Source organism: Grammomys surdaster, unplaced genomic scaffold (genome assembly GCF_004785775.1).
Source record: "Grammomys surdaster isolate TR1022 unplaced genomic scaffold, NIH_TR_1.0 125996, whole genome shotgun sequence".
In the NCBI taxonomy this organism is placed as follows: domain Eukaryota; kingdom Metazoa; phylum Chordata; class Mammalia; order Rodentia; family Muridae; genus Grammomys; species Grammomys surdaster.
In genome coordinates, this window is record NW_021620812.1 from 1,449,653 (window position 1) to 1,475,045 (window position 25,393).

At 38.4% G+C, this 25,393-nt stretch overlaps 1 protein-coding gene across 2 annotated transcripts in view; it reads left to right on the plus strand.

The window, feature by feature from the left end:
* Positions 1–7,492: 7,492 nt before the first annotated feature.
* The window catches only part of Adgrl4 (adhesion G protein-coupled receptor L4), a 101,958-nt gene continuing 84,057 nt past the window's right edge, over positions 7,493–25,393 (plus strand). Inside the window, exons 1-2 of one of the 2 annotated variants that reach the window (XM_028754299.1) lie at positions 7,493–7,622; positions 8,843–8,992. In XM_028754299.1, coding sequence (XP_028610132.1) covers positions 7,601–7,622; positions 8,843–8,992 — 172 coding nt within the window. In that variant the 5' untranslated portion in view covers positions 7,493–7,600. The remainder of the gene's footprint in view (positions 7,623–8,842; positions 8,993–25,393) is intronic. The other variant, XM_028754301.1, reaches the window with a different exon arrangement.

The window sequence follows — 25,393 nt, forward strand, 5'->3', positions numbered from 1 at the left end:
GGGAAGGAGGGAAGGAGGGAAGGAGGGAAGGAGGGAAGGAGGGAAGGAGGGAAGGAGGGAAGGAGGGAAGGAGGGAAGGAGGGAAGGAGGGAGCTCTCAGAGATGAGGATATAGTTTAGTGGTAGGCTCTTTCAATGATATGAGCACGCCTGGAATGGAACAGATGCAGAACCCTCAGATAAGTAAAGAATTCCTTTCAAAAGTTCTGCCTGAGGCAGTCATATTCAGCCACAAAAATAAAGAAATGCATTGTTTCCTCCTCATTACTGGCTCTACCTTAAATAATTTTACTTATGTTTCTCCAACAAGTTTCGGATAAAAAGATGCAATTTTAACTGTTCGCTCCACTTTTGGAAGACGCAGTTTTCAACTGTGTCTGTGCCTGTTCTCCCACCCCCACACGTTCATTGGTGACAACGCTCTTGGAAACCCTACCAAGCCCTAAATGCATCCTTGTGGATGAGTGAATTCAACACTGTCCACCATACAGGAAGGAATTGTAAAGGCAGTGACAACTCTTAAATCAACTGCACCACACACAGTGTGACCAGGATAAAGATGGAGAGTAATCAATGGCTGTGCAGTATAACTAGATGGGAAACCATAAATTATAAATGCACTTTAGAGACACGGCACAACTGGTTTATAAAACTATCTTAAACGTACACCAATAAAATAAAGCTACCTGATAGCTTATTGATGATCATCTCATTGATGATGCTAATTTATGAGTTATCTGCCAATGATATCGTATGATATTGGGACTTTTGAAAGAATAGATGATGACCTGCAAATTTGTCTAATCACTGCATTATGGGTGAACATGTATTTTCAATCAATGGAGTTAGTTTGTATTGCTTGTGATTATTTGCAGCGTACACTGAGTAATGTTGATAATTAAGAACCTAGTGTCCAGGATTAAAAAAGAAAAAACTTAAAAATAAGATAAAATAAGATGAAGTACAAAAGATTATCAGTTAATGCAACTTAGACTTTCAAAGTATGGTCTCATTTTATAAGCCAAGATTCCTTTCATGAGGCTATTAATAAAACATGTTATGGAGGAGAATTAAATCTTAGCCAAGATGAAAGGTGTGAGACAAAGCAGAGAATGTCTAAAAGGATAATTCCCAGTGTGGTCAGAGGTTAAGGAGAATGCTCCCAGGGGCTCTAGACCATGGTGTGTATCTTTCATGTGCTCATCACCAACAATGGGTGTTACTTGCTTTTATTAATCAATTATGATGATTAATCTTCCTGAAATAAATGAGCAATTTTGACAATTTTTGAGAAGATTAAAATAAACTAGCCATTGAAAAACCCAAAGGTAGATCAAGTTTAATCTAAAGTATACTGCATCGAAAAGCTAAAGAAATGGTTTAAATTACTTGAATGTCCTGATGGATTTGGTAACCTCTAGAGATATTATTCAGAGCAATTTGATGAACCAGAGCAATCAACTATGAATGAATCAGCACTATGACATGTGGAACGCGGTGTTAAAATGTGTAACACTATTAAATAGAAAGCTATTTCACCATGGTGTCTGTTTTAGAAGTGCTGCCCTTTGAAAAGATGAGGTCAGTTTAATATTTGTATGACATGGAAAAGGTCCAAACAAAGGAAGATAAATTAACGAAACAATTTGGAAGTCTAAAAAGAGGCAAATAATTAGCACAAATGTGCTTCTTTCTCCCTCTTCCTCCTCATTCTCATTCCTCCCTCTCTTTCCTCCCTCCCCTCCCCCTTTCTCACTGCCTTTCTCTTCCTTCCTTTTCTTACCCATCTCTGGTTTATAAGGCACTATTCTTAAGTTTGGATGCCAGTTTATAGATCTTTTGAAGTGGAACCTTAAGGGAGAAGAAGAAGCCAGGCAGAATAGAAACATTTACTACTGTTACTTGGAATAATGAAAAGATTAGTGATTTTTCTGAAGGTCATCAAACAATGGAAGGACCAGCCTGGGAAGAAAGTCTCTTCCCCTCCCTTCCATGCAACACTGAAATCTCCAGATGATCTGAGCCCCTTTCTACTAAGAGAATCCCCATCTAGAAAACTAGGCAAATATTCCTGCTTACACTCATGAAATCACCTTTAAAAGTGTTCATTTAAATACAAAATTACCTTAGAATTAGATGAAGAAATGGAGAATACTTAAGTGCAAATATATATTAAGGCACCATAGTTTTTTATATGTTCGGGGAAATGGTCTGTATGCATATTTGTGTTTGCATATGTGGGGGCCCATGTGTGTTAGTAAGTGTGGGTAGCAGTTTGATGTTGGGTGTCTTCCTTGCTTGCACTTGACCTTACACACTGAGGCAGGATCTCTCTTTACACCCAGACCTCACCAGTCAGTCCACTAGCTCACCCCAGGGAAGGCTGTTTTCTCATCCATGGTGTATTTTCAGCTGGGCCCACTCCTACTCTGCATTTACTTCACTGCTGCAGTCTGAATTCTTATTTTCACTTGTGAACCAGGAGAGGTTGATTAGCTGAAATGTCACCCAAATCCTACTCTTGATATAATATATTTACAAAGATTCAATATATTACAGCCTTTAAAGATTCATGTTTTGAAATTTGTGTGCAGCGCCTAGGTCTGGACATTGCAGTATCTTCTAATTCTCCGTCTGTTCTTAAATTGAATAGGAGACACAGAGGAAAATATAGCTCCACATCCCATTTGGGAAGGATGACTTTCTGTTCACATAACTAAGTTTGTTTGGTTTGTTTGGTTTTGTTGAGGATTTAATTAATTGTGGAAAAATTAGCCTGTTCATCAGTCCCAGTGACATAAAATGCATCTGGAACATTGAAGACACCTGAGGGAAGCATTTCTAGCTAATCCCCCAAAACAAAGCAGCTTTGTGAACAAACATTACTACAGATTACTGTATAAATGCATCCACGTATTGAGCCAATCAGTGAAAGCCACTGTTTCTGTTGTCCCTGTTCCTGTGCTACAACGGCATCTCACTAGGCTAGCCTGGAAATCACTATGCAGGCAGGGAGAGCCTAGACTGCCAGGCAATCTTTCTGCTTCAGCCTCCCGAGTGCCAGAGCATCTATCAAACACCCATTGTTTACTTAGATAACAACCATGGTGATTTCGTGTATGAAAGAGTTAACTACAGACCTATGCTATGCCCCTGACCTTTGTATTCTAAGTAACTGGGTTAAGAATAACCTTAGACCAGCAAGTCAACCTTGTCACCTCAGTCCTTATTCATTCTTGAAAGTTGTCATATGCTGTGTGTGCTCATATACTATTAAAACTGTTGAGGGTTTTAATACTAATTATACTGTATCAAATGAGGCTTTATTTACACATAACTCACTTTCCTGCTTTCTTTGCTTTTCTATGGTGTGTATTGCTATGGCATATTGTGAATGTTGCATTTGTACCTTGACTTGTTCTCTATTTGAGACACTGCCACTTTTCACAGAATAGCCTCAAAATGGCAACTGAACACTGTTGGAAAACTCCCCATAAAAAAAATTGTATTCTAGTGAGGATGCTAAAGAAATACGCGATATGCAGTGATAAGGAATTGCTTCGATGTCTACTTTGGAGACAAAACTTCACTAACTTTAGCAAACTCGATTGGTGGAGAATAACTAATGTTTAGAGCAATAATCACGAACTGGAGATTAATCCAATCACATGATTTACACTAAGGGAAAAGTTAGTGTAACCAAGGTATGAGGAAGAGGCATAGCATCCCTACCCTGGCCTCTGTGAGATCAGTAAACATGGCACTAGAGAATGTCTTCTTACTCACTGTGTACTAATGTCCTGGATTTAGGTATGTTAAATGTTGGGATGTAAGTATGTAATGCGTACCACATTGTGTTAACACACAGTCCTCTGGCAGGTGCATGTTGCTGCTTCCATTTAAAGGGACCAACTAAGTATCCACAATACTTTTTCCAGAGTCCACTCTGTATGAAGTCAACCTCTAAGCCTAAACTTTGACTGAAAAACCATCCAATGTAAAATCTGCTGTTCCCAAGAATATCTCAAAGCTCTCCTGTTAGTTTTGGCTCTTACAAACAGAAGTAACATAAAGTACCTCACATTTGGTCATAAAATGAACCAATGCACAGAAGCACAATCAGACAGGAAGCATAACTGGCTTCTTTCCACATGCTATACTTTAAGCAAAGTGAAGTCTTAGATGATTGCTGTCTTCAAAACTTAAACAGGAGGCTGGAGAGATTGCTCAGAACTTAAGAGAACATACTGCCCTTGCAGAGGGCTGAGGTTCAGCTCCAAGAACCTAGCATTGGCATCTGCCACCTGCCTGGAACTCCAGCTACTGAGCAATCAGGTATCTTCCTTTTGCATCAGGCATGTGGAATTCATTCCCACACACATGCACACACACAGACACAGACACAGACACACACACACACACACACATATGCACACACAATTCCTTTGTAATTGCTGCTTTTAAAATGTTTTTCTTCAATGACACAATATTTTTATTAAAAATTCTCAAAATTTTCAGTGTCTTTCTAAAATACTCTACAGACAATGGATTCAGAGTTATACAGTGAATTCATGTCTATCCCTTTCCACAATACAGACTTCCTCAAACAATGCATTTTAAAATGATTTTGATCTTACAATGGGCAATCTTAAAACTACAAGCATCATTAAACACTCTGGTTCTTTGTGTAAATTCATTTTTTGAAGTATGAATTAGCTTCCAGATTTAATAAGAACACACACAGAGAAAACACGTTTTATACCGCATTCAAGTTTTAATTTGCTTTCATTATTTTTTTTGCAAGAATAACATTTTCAAAGATTTTATTATCTTCTGTTATCTTTGGGACAAGCTAAAGTTTAAACATTTTCGGCAGAAAGGTGGAGTAAATTATTTTAGGTTAATGACTTCTTAAAATAGGTATTGTGTCTCGGTGTATAACTTTTGTCTGAAAATAATGAGTTTCTATATTTAAGCCCTTTGAAGTTAGTTTCTGTATATGTACATTGAAACTCAGATTCTCTTGACCTAAGAAACTCACACCACTTGGACTTAGTCAGATATGAAGCCAGGCTCATTTCTTTTTGTCCCTTCTAAGTGAGTCCTCGTGCTAGATTTCCTGTGTTTGTAAAAGAATCTAATCTTCCCCACCTAAAACAACTTGAAAACCTCCATGCCCTCCATCTCCAAAGCATTCTAACCAAGCCATGGCATCCCAGCATGGCCAAACCAAGTCAATCAGAACACTCTGACTTATTCTAGCTCTCTCAGGAATCTGTATGTCAATGTCTCCGAGCATCAGCGCACAGGGCTTGCCCAGACAATTACTGGCTGTTTCTTCAACTATGCATAGATTGCTCCTCTACTTTGAAAGCTCCTTGGGCTTCATCATTCACATGGTCCTGGGATTCCCCACTTCATTACTATCCGGTGCTTTAAAAAGAGAAAAAAGAATAAAGAAATCATTTTTTTTAAATTAATGAACACATTTTTCATGAAATTTAATCACTTAAATAATCATCTTTTCAAACTCCCTGACTAGCATTCTCTGATTATTCCACATTCTTGACACAATCTACAAAAGGGAATATCTTGAGAGAAAGACTATGTCAGGACCACCCACCCACAACCTGGGCTTGGAGCAAAATATCCTGGGCTATCTTCCAGACCAGCTTCTGGACTAGCTGTGGGAGTGTGGGGAAGTCACATGACATTCTGGTTTTCATTTGCTTCACATATAGTGGGATAACTCTCAGGAGCGTTATTGATTTACACATTTATTTACTTTGCTCACCATAAATTAAGCCAGAAAGGGTCTCAGAGGTACTGTGAAGGACGAGGGATAGGCGGTCCATCCGTAAGCTGTTCTTGCATCTTGGTGACTAGTTTCAAGCATGCCCTCATCACTGTATGTTCCCTGGAGCTGAGGGACACTGATGCTCTTTATGGGAAGATGCTCTGCATGAAAGCATCATCAGGTGAACCGTCATCAGGTTCAGTCATCATCAGGTGAACACTGGTTGTGTCAGAGCTGTGCGCTACTTCATAATGTAAAATGGCGTTTGGCTTGAGCATTGTTTGATAAACATTGACACTTGCATGCACTCACCAGCTCAGTCAAAGTAACCCCAGATTCCCCCTTGCACATGTCCACAGTTCATCTCCCAGATTGTCCCAATTTCGGACCAATGTGTGTCTATCTTCCACTTTTATAAATTAGTTTATCTGCAAGTTACTTTAAATTCTTTAAGCTAGAAGTTTTTCTATTTGAGTAATTGCCTGTTTAGTTACTTATTCATTTATTTGAAACTTTGAGTATGTTTTTCCTCCCTCAACTCCTCACAGACCCTCCCCATCTCCCTGCTCACTCAACCTCATTTTCTTCTCTCTTCCCCACTCAAATAAATGAAAGCCAACCCAAATGAACGAACAAACAAAAAACAGTAAGACAAGAAAGTTGCCACAAACAAAGCAAAACAAAAAGCCCACAAAATGACAGGTGGTGGGTTTTGTGTTGGCAGCTCTGAAGCATGAGGCCTGCCCTGCAGTGTGGCTGATATACTTAGTGACAATTCTTAGGAGAAAACTGATTTCCCTTTCCCAGAGGAATAAATTGGAAGTAACTTTTTGGTTAGGGTTAGTACTTTGTGTCCAGTGTCTGTAACTTCTTGGTGAGGCTTAGTACTTCGTGTCCAGTGTCTGTAACTTCTGGTTAGGGTTAGTATTTTGTGCCTAGTGTCTGGTCTGAACCTGGGCAGGTCTTGAGTGTGATCTCACAGTCTGTGTGAATTGGCATCAGCCATCTCTGGCTCCTATGACCTTTCTGCCATTTCTCTTCTCCAGCCTGAAAGATAGTCATTTACACAATAGATTCATGAATCAACAAGTAGAAGAAACTTGGTTATGATGCCCAAGTTGTACAGGTGTTGGATGGGTAAGGGATGCAAGGGTGAAATCGACTTGACCTTAAGTTGGAAAAGAGAAAAGAACACTCTGTGTTTCCGCAGTTTTCGGCAGGGAAGGTGACCTTCATTCTTATGTGTTTCTTGACTTTTCACTCTCTTTCTTTAACCACAGTTTTTCTCCTGGGTCCTTGAATCTCTCATCAGGTTGACACTGAGCAGCAGAGACAAAATGCAACAAAGCCCCTGGGCCTCTTAGCCTATCTTGGCCCCTTTTCATTTCAGGACAGAAACAAGAGAACAGATAAGCAGTCAGGGGCCCTGTGAGATATGCTCTCTGCAGGAAGGAGTTCCCAATGGGTCTGTGAGATCTGAGAGTACGAGCTTTGAGGGCACTCTGGTGGCTGCTCCTGGAGCAGTAAGAAGTCAGAGAGTCCCATCTGTAATTGGACAGGGCGTTTTTGATCACAGGCTGAGACTGGAGTCCAGGCTGTTTGGGTGAAGGGGCCTGGCTGTCGGAAGTGGCCTGCAGAGTCTGGGCCGTGCACACATTCACACAAAAGAGGCCGGAAAGTGACAGGAGGAAGCTGTGCGTCACAGGGGACTGAGCTGGACCCTGCCGTGCCTGTGCCTGCCCAGCTCCAGGACAGACCCGCACTCTAGCCTTGAGCGTTTGGCCGCCAGCTCCCGCTGCTTCCAATGAGATTCCTCCCGCTTTTAGGTGAGTGGGGCTGGGCTGGGAGGCTCCACAGGGCCCACCTGCAGGGAGCCAGGGAAGGTGACTTCTCAGGACCTGGGGTTCAAGTGTCAAGTGTGTCTGGCAAGGTCTCCAAGGAAAACAGACGCAGGCTTTCACAGGATGTTTTTCTTCTTGGCCTTTCCACTCTGGACCTTGCAACACACGACCCAGGACTGTTACCCTTTTTCTTCCTGGAGAAATCTGGAAAGTCCCAGAAGTCTCAGCTTTGACCTTTCTTGTGACCAGCCCCAAGAAACCTGGGAGTCTAAGCCTCAAATGCTTGAGAGAAGCTTCCTGACATTTTTAAGGCTACTGCCCTCCTGGAGTTTGGGTTCATTTAAAAACCTGTTTTTGGTGATGCATGGGGACAGATAATAAATCACTTCTTTGAAGGCAAATTAATTCAGGTTTAGGAAGTACATACAGTTTTATGTAGGGCTGGGATTTAGAATTGACTGTGTAAGATTCTCTTGGTACCAGATAAGGACAATTTATCTAAGATAACTGTTTTCTGAACAATGGCTTTGTGATTCATCCCTGTTCCCTACCAAGCTTACTCTTAAGTGGGCCTGGAACAGGACAATAAAAAGAAACACTCTATGGTTTTGCTTATCATTTCCTAACAGTCCCCAAAACATAGTTTTGTTTGTCATGTTGGTCAGGTGTTCTGTGGCTGAGATCAATCTTACAACAGTGTGTTGAATTGTTTAATTTCTCCAACACAAGATACAGTAAAAGACATTTTTGTTGTAAAAAGAACAGAATGACAATTGCCAGAACAGCGGGAGAGTAGAAGGGACCTGCATTTCTTCTCCTGCATGCGACAAGTGACATCTTAAAAAATAAATGGTTTTGCTTTGAAAAGGCCCAAATTTTTAATTTACCTTGATTCTGGAGAGAAAAGTGACTCCCAGAGCCAGAGAAGGGATACAATTTCCAGGATATGATGAGCTCATGGTTTTTATTATAAATGTGGATTCTCCATCACGTTTTAATTTTACTAAAATTTATACGATATATTCCTTAATACCTAGGTTTAGTCATTTCTCTGTTGTGATTTAGCTAGGTAAGTTATTGGGAAACTTTTATAATTCACCTCTCTAGATGAAAGGAAATAAGAACGTTTGTGGGCCATTAGTCTATAGCACAAGGGTGGAATGGACCCTTGTTTCTGACAAGGTCTATGTCTTGATTTTCTTTAGTGGGTTTCTCCACTTTCCTGAATTGCTCCTACACACAAAATTGCAGCAAGACACCGTGTCTCCCAAATGCCAAGTGTGAAGTGCACAACGGTGTGGAAGCGTGCTTCTGCAGCCCTGGGTACTCTGGGAACGGCATCACGATTTGTGAAGGTAAGTAGTTGTGATCTCTTTGGATCTGCTTGTGAGACTCAGTTCTGAGGTGACTCCTCTCTGCTCTCCAGAAATGAACTCGCTTCACCTACACTCGTAGGTTCAGGTGAACCAAACGAAGGTTAGTTATGTCGTCAATAAGAATGAACTTCTCATGTCGAAATGTATTTTACGTGTTGATAACAATTACTCTGTCTTATTTTTTATTTTGAAGGTTAAAGATTACTTTGACATTAAGCCAAAGTCCAGGCACTAAGAAGAGAATTAACAGACTGAAAACTCACCAAGGCCAGTCTCTATTGGCTTCTTAGATGTTTTCTCTAGTTGGTAACCACCTAATTTCAAATTTAATGTTAAGAGTAGGAAATAGAGTTGTGTTGTGGTGGTGCATACTTGCAATCAGAGTGCTTTGTAGGGGGAGAGACAGAAAGAAAGACTGCAGATGTTCTGGAAGCCTGGGCCATATAGATCCTCTCAGAAGGGAAGACAAAAGGAGAGATATAGAGAGGGACAAAAGGATAGAAAGGAGACAGAAAGGGGGCAAAAGAGAGGAAGCAGCGTGGAGGGAAGGAAAATAGAAAGGAAAAAAGGGAGAAGGGGATTTTAAAACAGCTTCTTCTCTATGAGTTAATTCTGCCTATAGAATATTATTGTGGAGGCCAGGTGTGAGGGGTCTTTGTAAGGTACAGTTCAAAAATTGACAAGACAGGATGAACTCCACCCGACAATCAAATTGAGGTGAGTTCCACCCTGTGATCATGTCAGCCAGTGTTTTTCCCTGCTAACAAAACCCACTTCCTCCTTCTCGTTTCTCATCATCCTCAACAGAGGCTACTTATAAGGAGGCCATTAGTGAAACATTCTGTACAGAGAGAAGACAGGAAAATGTTGCAAGTCATATAAATTAGTTTCAAATATAATTAAAAAGTAAGTTCACATTAGAGCTATGTGGTGTTGGATGCCTAGATGTATTTAAGATCACATGGACTTTTTCTAATTAAGCTAGGATATTGTGCTTTGTTAATATTGCATGTTGTTGCTTATAGCATAAACAAGTTGCGTCTCGTGATTCAACTTGATAGGCTCTTAAAAAGATTAAATATGCCGTATATAGTAAAATCCAAACCTCATCATAATTAGTTTAATGCTTTAAAAAAATGTACAGCAAAGATGCAGTTTGCTTAATGGTGCATTAGATCAGCCGTTTCTGTTCTTACATCCAGCCAGAATTTGTAATATACTATTCTACAAGTACTACAAAATACTTTCCATAAATAATCATAGGTTGTTTTTTTAGTGTGTATTTAATTGGATAGCAGTAAGGCAAGCTGATAGCTGGATGACCTTCAGAATACTGCTTCCAATAGATCAGCATACTTTCCCACTAATCACTGCAAGTTGCTCTGCAGCTCTTATAAACACCGTTGCCTTTCTGTGATTTAGATGCTTTTACTGTCAAGATTATCATCATTAACATCAATAAGTTTATGGTTTGGGCCTTTGACAACCAACTAGCTGATAATCATGACTTTCATTACTTCTTTGAAAAATACATGTTCCGAGACACAGTGTAGCCTCTGTGTGCACAGCCTACAAAACCTTTAAAGTACTTTCTCTTGGGAGAAAAATAAAATGCAGAAGGTCCTGTGACTTGAAATTTCTTCTTACTCTAAACACAGCTGGTAATGGAAATTATTTGTCTTTTAAAAAATGGTTTAAACTTAAATGCCCTTTCCACTTAATGAAACTTCTGTATTCACTTGATTTAGGGTCATTACCTGAGAGTGTAATGTCTTCTAAAACTGCTACAGACTGATTTTTTTTCTTCGCAACATCTTTTTCAGTAGGTGTGCTAATATGTTCTCTCAAATTAAACTTAGAAACATTACATTTTCAATTACTGGAAAGCATAGATTATGTGTTGACTATGAAGATCTTTTTGTTGAATTTTTTTATCTCTAAATATATCTTACATCTCCCGTGTATCTTTGCACAGTTGGCATGGTAAATATCTGGGATCAGCTATAAAGAGGCTAAATGATTTCAAAATACAAGGAATTTTTTCCAGTATCATAGCAATCGCATGATCATGATCAATACAGAATTTGATTGTTTTTAAATACCAGACATATTTTGGTGGTGATGTAGTTTCACTAATTGTACAACAAGAGTTGGTTTTAAGCAAGTCACATAGAACACAGTTTACATGGTTCCAAGCAAACAATATTTAGCAGTAATGAATTAATCTTACCTAATCACCTTGTTATTGAACAGCTCTATCTACTTATCACAATTATCATCAATATGCCCATAACTGTCTCTACTGAGACTGATAATAAATGTTGCACATAGGTTCCAGAGTAGGAGTCAGTACAAAGCTTCCCCTGTTGGTGGTCTCTTTTATCTTTGAAGAACAAATCAAAGGATGCAACCAAGAAGTGGTGCAAACAATTGTTTCACCAAGTTCTAAGTTTTCCTATTGGACATTTGTAACATCTTCTTTAATTAATATATATATATATATATATGCTGTTATATATCAATAATGTCAAATTACTATTAGAGATGTATTACTGGTATATATATATGTATAATAACACCAGAATGCATCTCGAAATGTTTATTGTATAAGAGAGTAGCAGGAGTAGGTTCTCTAGGTTCTGTAGCTTTATTAGTCATGAGTAATTGGCTAAGAATACTCCATTGCCGTGGACTGAAAGTATAAAGAAGAAATTGTTCCTGACATAGAAAGCATGTGCTGGGGCAGTTAAAGGTCTGGATTAATGCTTGTGAAGTGGTGCTAAAAAGAGTACGACTATATGTAAATCTGTAGAACGCGGACGCATAACAAGAGAAAATGACATTGAAGCTGAGAATGGAAACAAATTAGATTTGTCAAGGTGTCCAAAATAGCTGTGAGAAAGTGGGCAAATGCACGACATTGACCAATAAAAAGCCAGAGCAATTTCCATAATGTAAATCTATTTTTCTATGGAATAAACTAAGCTATCAAAAGCAGTAAACATGACCTAGAAGTTGAACGTATCTGAAGTTTTTCAGATGTCCCAAGTATTTCGCACATTACGGCAGATCACATTAACTGTAGGGCCAGGCAGGATATTGATGCAATGGACATGACTCTATTAGCAAAAAAGAGACAATACAAAGTCTTAATACCGAGTTACACATTATTTTTTTCATATTAAAAAGATTAACCTACAGGGTAGAGTAAGCAAACATGCAACAACTTACCAAGGCCTGTTGTAAAAACTACATATTTGTTCAATTAGTCATAGTTAATGGACTTACACACCATATATAAAACCTCCAGTTTTAAGTCAAATTTTGTAAACATAAAAAATGTTCTTCTTTGATCTCTGCATTCCCCTCTAACTGGGCATACTAGCATTGATTTAGCCCCATGCCATAGTCTTTTGCACTTGAGAAAAATGGCACCATGAAAACATGAGCTCCATATTCCTTAAGAATAGCTGGTAGTGTCAGTATCCAGACCTTCAGACCTTTGTCTAATAATGACAAATGCTAACATATTCTTAGCCAACAGATATAATTACAGTAGCACGGCCTTTAGAGACATATCTATAAAGTAATACTTTGAACAGAAATAAGCTACTTTAATAGACATAGTGTGATAATGGTCATAGTTTATTTGAAAATGTGTACAAATTTTAGTGTATAATAAAAGGCTCATAAATTGTTGAATCATTTCATCCTAAAACACAATTTCTTTGTTTTGCTACCTATATCTCCATTAATTATACATTCCAACACACTTTTGGTTGTGTTTCAATGAACAACTATTACAGGTATAGTAAAGAAGAGAATATTCACCCTTGACATAAGAAAAAAAATGTGGGAAGCAAGTAAAGAGGGAAGGCTGAGGTGCATGTGGGTTCTCTGTATATTTGTAGAGCATGTGGTTCGCACAGGACAGAGCTGGCATAGGTGTGAGAGCATGCAGTTCGCACAGGACAGAGCTGACATAGGTGTGAGAATGAGTGTAAGAGACTGGCTCCCTCCTGGCAGGAACCTTCATTATGTAGGGCAATGTTTGGGGTTTGAGCGGAATGTGAGTGAGACAAACAATTGTCCCAGGTGGGGACAGGAAGTGTCAGGAAGGATGCAATGTGGACAGTTTGTGCACATGCATAAACATCTTTTCATAGTTTGGAACATGTCTAGCATGAATCAACCCAGGAAAAACAATGAGGTTCTGCCTCTAGCTGAGAAAAACCAACACACTTCATAAAACAGTGTTTGTGGCCAACAAGATGGCTTCACCAGTTCAGTGACACAAGCTCAGTGACACAAGTCCCATTCCCAGGACCCGTGTGGTGGAAGAAGAGAACATATAGTCTCTGTAAGCTCCCAGACTGGTCACTCTCGCTCTGACACATGCACAGGCATGCATACAAAGCAAGTAGGTAAAACTCATGAGCGAATGAAGAGCCATTCTCATCATTAACTAAGGAGCACAAAGATACTGATAGACCAGTCCTGAAAGAATGCTTTCACAAGGTACAGGGCAGCATGACAGTAGCAAAAGTACACAGTGTTACAGGAGTTTTTTAAGAATCAAGAATAAATGATCTATGATACAGACTGTGAAAGGAATATTTGCTCAAACATGCAAGTGTGATTCCAAGTGGAATAAAATAAAAGTAATGAGGACAACTGATTTGTTAGCATAGTAAGAAACATGTCCATCAACATGAGTGGGTAAATAGGTGCAGAATGCGAAGTGCACATGCCCATGTGTGTTTTATCTTAGCACAGGACAGGTAAAAGTCTAACTAAGATGCACTGCTCATCTTGACACCTAGCTCTGTCATTTCCTATCTAGCTATCTAGACAGACACATGGGTTGGGCATACCTAGTACCAAGTCTCTATCTCTCATGTTGCCCCAAAATAAATTCAAAATAAACTTTTGTGTAAGACATGAAGCATTAGAGCTATGGAATGAAACTATAGATAAAAAAGAGTTTAAGATATAAGCATAAGCAACAATGTTCTGAAGGGCTCTAGTGACACCAGAAATAAACCCAAGAATTGGGGGGAAAGGCAAAAGGATCCTGTGAAATGGAAAGCCATCTGCATAGCAATGAGACAATCATCACAAAGGAGCCAACACAACAGGAGACATCTTCCTCAGCTACCCTGTCAAACAGTGGTGGATATGTAGAATATATAAAACCTGTAAAAGGTAATCAGCAAAAATAAGCTAACAAAACGGCTAAAGTGAATAGGTAGTTTTAAGAAAGAAAAAACAAAAATCCTATCAAACTTGAAAAGAAAATTCTTCAACACCCTTAGCTGTCAGGAAATGCAAATTAAAACTGCTTCTCCATAGCTGGTCTCATGTGTGTCCAATGGTGGTCCATGTGTGTTTGTGTGTGTGTGTGTGTGTGTGTGTGTGTGTGTGTGTGTGTGTGTGATGTACAGATCAGGCAGCCTGACACAGGTCATTCCAAAGCACCACAGTTTCTAAATCCTGATTTTTTTTTGATCTTAGGGCTTCAGGTAGGTGTGATTTTAATATGCATTTCAGGTTCTTGGCAGGCACTATCAACTCTCCCAGCGTTCATTGAAAAATTTTGTCGTTTGTGGTGACTGCTTGGGTGTGGTGCTGACACTTAACTCTTCAGCAGAAGGTCTTAATTTCTCTCCTCTTATTTCTTTCTTCGTTACTCTTATTCTCCCATCTTCCCAGTTATTCAGTTTCCTACCCTGCTGTTCTACTTTGCTTCTTTCTTTAAAAAACAAAATACATATATATACATTTTTTTATGTGTGCGACTTCCTACCCCTGTGTCTGTAAACATGTCTGAGAGGGTCTGAGAGAGCCGGAAGAGGGTGTCTGAGCCACTGGAACTGCAACTACAGGCTCTGAGTTGTCATGTGACTCCTGGGAACTGAACTCATGTCCTCTGCAAGAGCAACAAATGCTCCACTCCTGACCACAGAACCATTCTCCAGCCTCAGCACACAGGTGGAGCACACAGCCAAATACTCACACTTTCTCCCTCCTTTATTGACATCAGGTATTTTCTCCGTCTACTCCTGCCAATCCCTCCCTACCTCTCCTCCCATCCAGATCCACCCTTTCCATCTCTCAGGAGAAATCAAACAGGCCACTAAGGGATGATATTATAATCGAACTGATAGCTGAGGAGGGCAATGTATACATGCTATGTATTTGTGCTCACATACCTCTGTGGTGCATGTATGTACATGCTTGTAGAAGCCAAGGGTCATTTCTCGTATGTCCTCCACCTTGTGTGTAAATTTCTTCTACTTTTTATAAGCAGAATCTTACACTGGCTTCAAACTTACCAAGTAGGACAGAGAGACCCTGGGCATTCATCACTGTGTCTCCAGCTCCCTGGTGCTGACATTAGGTTCTGGCGACGGAACTCAGATCTTTATTCTTTCAGGGCAAGCACCTTACTATGGCGAGTCCTCACCCCTGACCTCAATGTATCTATTTTGATTCTAAATTTCACTGTCTTCTGTATCATTTATATACGTCATGTCTGTATATATGTACACATACATGACTTTTAGAATTTATGTGATGGTATAGTATAGTACAGTACAGTATAGTACAGTACAGTACAGTACAGTATAGTACAGTATAGTATAGTATAGTAACAAAACAAAAACTAATATATCAGAATTGGATAAAACAAACCAACAGGAGGAAAAGAGCCAAAGAGACGGGACAAGAAACAGACACCCACACTGTCTCACACTCAGGAATCCCATAGAAACTCTAAATTGGAAGCCTCTGTGTGTGTGTGTGTGTGTGTGTGTGTGTGTGTGTGTGTGACATCTGCTATAGGCCTGTGCAGGCTTGTGTGTACTGCAACAGTCTCTGTAAGTTCATAAGTGATTTCATTGTGTTGATTCAGAAGGTCTTGTTTTCTGTGGTCTCCCATTCCCTCTGGAGCTTACATTCTTTCTGCTTCCTTTAATCCGTGGTTCCCCAAGCCCTGAGCAGAAGGATTTGATGGACCCTCCAAGGTCTCTGAATAGACCTTGGGCTATCCAGTCGCAGGTTCTTGGCCACCTAGGCAGTATGGTGTATTGGCTCCTTCTCATGAAGTAGGCCTTAAGTCAAATCAGACATTGACTGGTTACTCCCACAAGATTTGTGTCACCATTGCCCTAGAGTATCTTGTAGATAGAGCATCACCATTGATCAAATAGTTTGTGGCTGCCTTGTTTACATTTTTTGTTGATAGCCTGCAGAAAACCTTCCAGTACCAAAGTCACTAGTATGTAGGGTTGAAGGCACTATGTGGGCATCAGTTCAATTTCTCCATGTCCAATGAGCTGTATAGATGTTGTCTTTAGCAATGGGGCCTCATGGTCAGTTTGTGGAGAGCAATCTGTAGTCTTGACAACAGCCTGGATTTTTGGGTATTCTCCTGGGACCCCTCTGGCAAACAATTCAACTAATTGTAACACAATCTCGGGACTGGAAGTATCTTTTAGTGGTGAGAGTGGACAGTTGGGTCTGTTTCTCTTATTATTTGGTGATTTCAGTTAGATAGCCTTCATATGTGTATATATTTTAGGAAGTTTCTACTCAGCATTAAGTTTCCATAGCAACCACCAAATGGCTGTTAGTATTAGCTGTATCTCCTTGTGTTTCATCCTTCATCCACCTCTCACCTCCCTCTCGCATCTATCCATAAATATCTATTCTATTTCCCTTTCTTAATGAGATTTATCTTACCCTTCCATATTCCATTATTCTATACATAATTATGTGGTGCTATGAATTGTCATTAACTTAATATCGCTAATAAATTATCATTAACTTAACATCTAATATCTACATATAAGCAAATACATACTATATTTTTCTTTCTGAATCTGGGTTACCTCACTTGGGAATTTTTTTTCTGGTTCCATCCTTTTACCTGAAAAATTCGTGAGTATATTTTTGATGGTTGAGTGATGCTTGATTATATAAATGAAACATATTTCCCTTATTTATTCTGATATTGAGGAACATCTAGGTTGTTTTCAATTTCTGTCTATTGTGAATAGAATAAGCATGGAAGCAAATATATCTGTGAGAGGATGAAGCATCCTCTGGGTATATACCCATGATTGCTGTATTAGTCAGGGTTCCCTAGAGTCACAGAACTTATGGAATGTCTCAATATAGTAAGGGAATTTATGAGAATGACTTAGAATCTACAGTCCAACTAACTCAACAGTTGGCAGCTCTGAATGAGAAGTCCAAGAATTTAGCAGTTGCTCAATTCCACGAGGCTGGGTGTTTCCACTGGTATTCCTGTATATGCTAGAGTCCTGAAGAAGTAGGTTCCAACAAATGTTCTGGCAAGTAAGCACAAGCAGGCAAAGAAGAATGAATCCTTCCTTCTACCATTGTCCTTATGTTGGCCTCTAGCAGAAGGTATTGCCCAGATTAAGGCTGTATACCACCACACCCAGACGTAAGCTTTTCTTTACACTGAATTTACTCGATCCCAGGCTGGCTTTCAACTCAGAGATCTGCTTGCGTCTCTCTCCTGAGATTAAAGACGGCTTTTAAAAGCTTAAAACTTTTCAGCATTAAAGCTTTTCATGGCCACTGCCTCAAGAGCCAGATATAAGGCCTATGTCTTCCAGCCTCAAGCTCTGGATCACAGGTGTGCAGCCCTCCATTTCTAGATGGCAATTCATTTCAGACATAGTCAAACTGAGGACCAGGAACAGCTATCACAATTGACATAGTTGGATGTTGAGGTAGATCTACTCCTAGTTTTCTGAGAAACTGCCCCAGTGATTTCCATAGTGGAGGTACAGGTTTTCAGTCTCATCAACAAGAGATTGAGTGTTCCCCCTGCTCCACATCCTCAGCACATGAGCTCTCTCCCTTGGTTTTTGATGTTAGTCATTCTTAGAAGTGTAAGATTAAACCTCAGAATCATTTTGATTTGCATTTCCCTGATGACAAACCTTTAAGTGTTTCACAACAATTTGAGTTTCCTCTTTTGGGAATTATCTGTATAGATCTATACTCTGTTTTTTGATTGGGTTACTTTTGATTGGGTTACTTTATCTCGTGTTTTACTTCTTTATATACTTTGGATATTAACCCTTTATCAGATGTAAATGCATCTTTTAAAAAGCACAGTGCCTCTAACATCATAAAATAACCATTATATCCAGATTCCTGCTTTCTGTGTTACAGCCCTACTCTTCTTGAATCCTTTAATGTTTCCACTTTATTTTGGAGCACTGGTGTTATTTTCTCTGTTCTATGAGTGGCCATTACCTGTAGCCCCTACAGGTATATTTAAAGGCTAGTAATAAGTCATACGCATCCTGTTGTTTATTTTTCATATATTTTCTGTTCTCCATGAGTTAATCTTTATAATGCTCAAATTGTTTCACGATCATAGCTTAAAAACAAAATAAATGATCCATTAATGTTGACATTAATGCTTTTTGCAAGTTAGGTGCTACCCTAAATACTTCACACATATTCATTGATTCAGTTACCGTAATACCTCTCAGAAGTGTGAGTTAGCATTATCCCAATTTATAAATGCATAATTTGTTAGTGAAAACAGATTCAAAGAATTCCTTTAGACAACCCACAAATGACTCAGTGAAGTAGATCTGCAAATAGGGAAACTGAATCTTACTGATGTAAAAGTGAATAGTTTTAATTATAACTTAGCTCCACCCCCTTTCTTCTATGCACAATACTGTCAGTGGAAAGGACAATCAACAAACATAAGTAACAGTTAGGAAACTAAACAATGTCTGTGACTTTTACTATACTGGTAAATATCGTATAGGAAATGTACGTATTTCATCATTTTTCAAACATTTCTGGAAGCCAACCTCTTTCTGTAATATCCCAATTCATCTTCTTAACTTTTATAAACCTTCTCAAATTCCTACTTACTTTATCTAAAGATTAGGCAAAGCAGTTACCAACATATTTTCTAACCCTTATTATATGAATAGTCTGTGATCTTTATAGCAAAAAGCCAGCAAGATGTAAATGAACTTCATATGGGGTAATGAGCGATAGTATATTGTTGGAGAAAATCAATGGCTTCATTGACTGAATTCAATTTTTTAAATCACAACTTTCGTCATCATAATAATGTGAGTGTTGTTTTACCTTATATCTGGAGCTGGCGTGGCCAGTGACATAGTCATTGTCATCATCCTGCCCCAGGTACTCCTCTCTCATGACCCTGGCACATCAAGATGCTGCTTCCTGCTAAGCTGGATGTGACCTCAGACTGTCTCTCTTAATGTTAACAGGCAGATGCTGCAAATCAGCTGGGGTTGGCATTCAACTGCAGACTCTTCCTTCTTCTTCCTATAAAATGAGTTTCTGATTCAGCCTTCAGAGAGTCTTCCTATATATATTAAAGCTATAGTAACAAAATGCAAGGTACTAAACATAATAAATTAATTGAGAGAAGTACTACATTGTAATCACTGAATAAAAAAAATAAGTCAATAAAGCAATTTTTTTGTATTTGTCTACCTACTTAGGCAAGTTGCATTACTATCACATGCAAATATAAGTATACTATTTGAATAATGTGTGCATATGCAGGTCAGTAAATATTGCTTCACATACTCATCTTTGTATCAGGCACAGTGAATGGGATAGAATGATAAGTTAGCATTCAGGGTAGAAAATAATGTTATTTCAACTTGGGGAATAATATAAACTAATATGAATTACCTAAGGCCCAACTTATAAGTCAATTTCTTTGTAAGACTAAAACATTCTATTTATTATGAATTATATTTTTTCATGTCCTAGAAATTTCACTCTGTTTTAGATCAATACAGTTTTGAAGTATATTAGAATGTCTGTCTGCATTTCAATTGTGACACAAACCCTTGGTGATTATTTCTCATTCTTGTTTGTGTTCTTGGAAACTCCCCAAATGTCTTGTCAATCTATAACATGCTTCACCTGTGAACAGTACCTCCCCAATATGACAGCTGTATACAAGCTGTGCAAATACACAGCTTGAAATGAGCACAGAAAGTTTCTTTCTCTGCTCTAACTACCCCTAAGCCTATGGCTGGAAGCTTCTAGCCTCTGTACAAATCTATCTTCAAAGCTGGCTTAGTCAATCCAGCTTCTCTTGGCTTCCCACTAAATTGATCAGCCTGGCCTCATACTAACTTTGGTATGTTCTAATCTTCTGGTTCTTTCTCATTCTCTGACCTAGTCTGTCTTGATCTGTGACTAGTTTGTTCTCTCTGCCAACTGTCTTTGTAAAACTGTCTCAGTAAAACTGCCACAGACATCTCTTCCTGCACTATTCTTTCTTGGGCTGTTCCTGTGAGAGTTCAGCATGACATATCTCTGACTCCTTCTGCCAAATATTTCTCTGACTCATCACTTTGTCTGTCCTTCAATTAAATGTCACTTGTAAACATTGCTGCTTCCATCTACTTCAAAACTAAACTTCTAAACTAAACTTCATTGTTAGGGTTTAAAGGTGTGTACTAAAGGTGTGATCCAGTCAGATCATATCATAATCCAGATAATGTCTGGATAATGTCTGGATTACAACTGGATCACATAGACCTAGAAAGTCTTTGGATGTAATCCTTTGTCTGGACAGCATGTTTCTGAATTAAAATTCCTCTACACATCCTGACCACACATTTGCCTTTCTTCGTTCTTCCCCGTTTCTCCCCACCTACTGTCTCCTCTAAATCGACTCCCCCTCCATTTCCCTTCAGAAAAGATCAAGCCTCCAAGAGACAACAGCCAAACAGGAAGAAAAAAAGATACAATAAGACAAGGCAAACACTCTCATATTGAGACTGGTGAAGGCAAATCAATAGGAGGAAAAGACTCTCAAGAGCAAGCAAAAGTGTTAAAGATACGTTTGCTTCCACTGTTAGGAGTCCCACAAAACCACCAATCTAACAGTCATAACATACACACAGAGGACCTGGTGCCTTTCATACATGAAATTTACTAAGACATTGTGAATACTGAGCTTTAGAGATGGTGCAGTGGGTAAAGAACCTGCTATGATTGCATAAGGACCTGAATTTAGATTCTTAGAACACTCATAAGTCATCATGATGACATGTAAAATAATGAGAGAGATCAAACACGATGGAGGGCTTATCAACAATGTGAGTCTCTATCTTCTGTGTGCTGACACACACATGTGCCCACACCCTAGTATGAATATGTATATAACACACACACACACACACACACACACACACACACATATGAGCACCATGAATGGAATTTTTGCTTCTGTCCAGCACTTAGCTTTGGTTAAATTTTATTCACTATCTAATATTTATATAAGCAAAGAATCTCTTATATATAATCTCAGTACAAATACTTGACTAGAAATAAAGAATGTTTATTATAGTCAACGGAAATTATATTAAACGTGAATACAGGTAGTACAAAATTTCATATTGATTTTTTTCATTTATCTTTTGTTTTCCTGTTTCATTTGGAGTGATCAATTATCAAGCCTGAATTTTAGTTTGCTGCATTGATAACTTATTCATAGCTTAGTATGGTTATTAAGCTAGTGCTGACACAGGCAGTTCCCCTGCAAGAACTTTCTGTTTTTGAGAAATGGAGCCCTGGTCTTTGTCTTTTGAGTATCCCATCTACAGACTAAACTAAACTTCATTGTTAGGGATTAAAGGTGTGTACTAAAGGTGTACAAAATGACTGTTTGGATTTTTTTTCTTGATTGATCTTATGCTATCAATCTGACTTTTTCATAGTTCTAAGAAGCATAAAATCATTGGCATTTAGAAAAGTAAGCCTTTTGTTTCTAGTTTGCATGTAGCTTTGTGAGTTTTTCTTTAATTATTAAAAGAACTTTCATAGAACTACACTCTTCTCTCATTTCCATGATCAGCCCTTTATAAATAGAGCTTAGCATGTAGTGTTGTTTACTTATAAAAAACTATCAAATGTTATGTTTTACCCCTTTACATTAATATATACACTATGAAGGACTTCATTTTATTACAATTAGTTACTAAAATATTTTATTTTACTATCCAGTTATAAGTTTGACTGAGATTAAAGAAATGATTTCAAGTATGAGAGAAAGGAGACATTCTTTCTACAACTTCAAATCATTCATGCGATTTTTGACACTCATAAAATATAAAACATAAAAATTCTATCTCCATTCACAAAAATATTTTTTAAAATAGGCTTTAGCAATCCATAAGTACAACTACCTCTAAGAATGACTCTTTCTATTCTAGTTAGCATCAATGTCATCAATGGGAAGATTACGGGCTCAGAAGAATGTCAAGGAAAGAGCTTAAAAATTCTAAATATCTCAGAAATTCCTTTCATGATTGTATGTAATATGATTTTGTGTTCTCCTTTTTATTAAACATCCAATCCTTGGTCTGACTTTATATTTGAATGTAATTATTTTCCAGTCAGCTTCATGACAGAAGACCACTGTACATCACACATAATACACCATTGAGATAAATTTCTCTAACATTTTAGCTGCTCTTAAAAATGAATTAGAACCATACTTGTCTAGTGTAGAAATCATAATTTTTATGAAAATTAAACCCTTAAGGAAGACTGCTGAGATGTTTTGACTTAACTGCTTGGACTGTTACCACTGGACACAGGTAGGGGAACGTATTTGAAAGCACAATAGCATTGTAGCTGTAATTAGGGTGATAATGAGCCTAGGAGAGAGGGAGGGGGAGAGAGACAGAGAGAGAGAGAGAGAGAGAGAGAGAGAGAGAGAGAGAAGGGAGAAGAGGGAAAGGGAGAAAGGGAGAAAGGGAGAGGGAGGGAGAGGGAGAAAATGTTGATAACAACTGGAATTAGGGAGAAAGCTCCAGCACCTGGATGTAAAACATAAAAGTATTGTATATTCAATTCAGATCATTTTCATTAAAAATGTGATTATCTGGGATGACATTGATCAGACAAGCTCAACTCCCACAAAGTTGCTTCTTCTGGGATTTACTACATGGTAATTCTATTTTCCATATTAACAAGATTTTTTTTCTACACTCTTAGTTCACATGCATGATTTATACTACCAAGAAATGTGAATATGTATACAGATTCATAGATCCACTTTGCAGTTGTGTTAAAGTTCCCAAATAAATTACCATTATGGTGACCCAGAATGTCAGAAGAGTCCAAACTATGTCCTAGACTAAGGAGGAATTAACAGTCAAGATTATTATTTGCAGTGGGAGGAGATGATGATTTTCTCTGGGACGATGAGAATCTAACCAAATATTGTAGCTAAATATAGCATACAAAGCCGTGTGCCATTTCTGAAGATGCTATCATGGAGAAAGCCCAATGACTGGGCTTCACACTGTAGTTTTTAGGTACACAGATTCAATTTAGAGATTGGGTTTGAAAATAAAATTTACTGCATGAGTGTTTTTGGCTGATAAGAAATGGATTTTGTGACCCTGGCGCACATTAATTGAAGTATCTGGCAATGTGTCTCGACCAGGTTAAAGGGACCATATGTACTTGGAACCATATTACTGCTTCCCATTGAGCTCCCAGGTTAAATCTCTTCATTACCATAGAAGGAAGCACCCTTTCCCATCTGGAGACTGCTCAAGCTAACACTGCCTACTGTCTAATGCCTGAGTTTTATGCAATGCACCATTTCTTTTTCAATCACTTTTGAAAATTGTTTTTTTTTTAATTTAAGAATGACTTTATCAAAGATTATACTATTTTACATCTTCTAATATTTCAGTTTCAATGTATTTTCTTGCCTTTGTTGCTTGTTTGCTTGCTTCTTTGTTCTTGAGGCAGCTCGCAGCCTAACTCAAGCTGATGTAGAACTCATTGTATATTCCAGACTGATCTCAAATCCAGAGTTCTCCTACTTCAGCCTCTTAAATCCTGGAATTAAAGATACACACTACCATGCCTGGCTAATATCTTCTAACACCATAAAGGTTTTATTCATTAAAATACACAGAATTATTTGCTGATGACTATATTTGGACATAATAAAAGTAGCACCAGTGTTGGATTAGCCATTCACTTTCATAATATAATTTTAAGATGGATGAATGATTGTAGTGACATGTATCAGATGATAAAATATATGGACTAAGTATGTAGTTGCCAGTGTTCTTTATGCCACTTACGTGCTAGCTGCTTTGACAGGTTTTGATTCACACAGTTTTAACATACATGGGGCAAAATCATTAACAAAAATAATAATAAAGCTTGAGGCAATGGTGAAACCATAAACTTTGCCCAGAGGTCTCTGAGATTTTGGGGGCTTAAATAACTGAACGAGATATCTAGTCAATAACTCTTTTGCTTATGCAGCAAATACTAAAATGTAGAGCATATCGACAGAGTGACTTTGTGTTTCTGTCCCTCTGCAAAACAAGGACACACCCTGCATCTTAAAGAAATAACCACCAAAATTTCATTTGATTCATGCTTAACAACTAGACCAAAAATGGGGAAAGATGCACAGTCTTTTATATGATGCTATTGCACTAAAATTGATGCCTACAGGAAAAAAAAATTGGTTTGATAAGGCTAAACAGAAATTAAGGTGGTTCTAACAGTTGTTTGATAGTTTTGGCTCTGTGGCAAACTTTCTATATTCCAAAATAAGAGAACCATATATACTTTCCATCAGAAAGAATCTTATGCGAATTTTCTTAGCGCCATATGGAGGAGAAATTCTGAGATTATTTCTGGACCTTTATAAAAGCAGAAACCCATTGAGAATACTAAAGAAACTGCATCGGGCCCATCTCCACTGTCTATGCAGCGGCGGATGGCGAGCATCTGCTTGATTAGGCTGAGACGTTTGTTCAACTAATGTTATGCTCATTGCAGCAGCTTTGTAATGGGGGCCATGTGGAGTTGAATGATCTGTAGAGTGTGTTTTGGACTTTGAATTTCAGTTCATTAGGACACAAGTATGTCTGAAATTTTTCAGTAGATGAATTAATTCTTGTTTTATAGTCAACAATCCCTTTCGCTTATCCTTTCAGTGGCGGGGGGATCAGATGGCTGCCTGACAAACAAACACACAAAGTGTGAATCTGAATTTAAGAAAAGCTTTTGACACTATGGGTATGGGATATCATGCTTGTGATATCAGAAATCTGGAGGCTGAGACAGGAGGGTTACTATGAGTTTAAGGCAAGGCTGCAGTACATTGTAAGTTCTAAAGCAGCCTGAGCTACAGCATGAGATCTGTTCTCAAAATGGGGGCTAAAAGGATTACCAAGATAGCTCAGCTGGTATCTGCACTTACTTTATAAGCCTGACTATTTGTGAGCCCAGGTAAGTGAGGAAAAAACTCTATGAGGATGTCAATGACTCCAC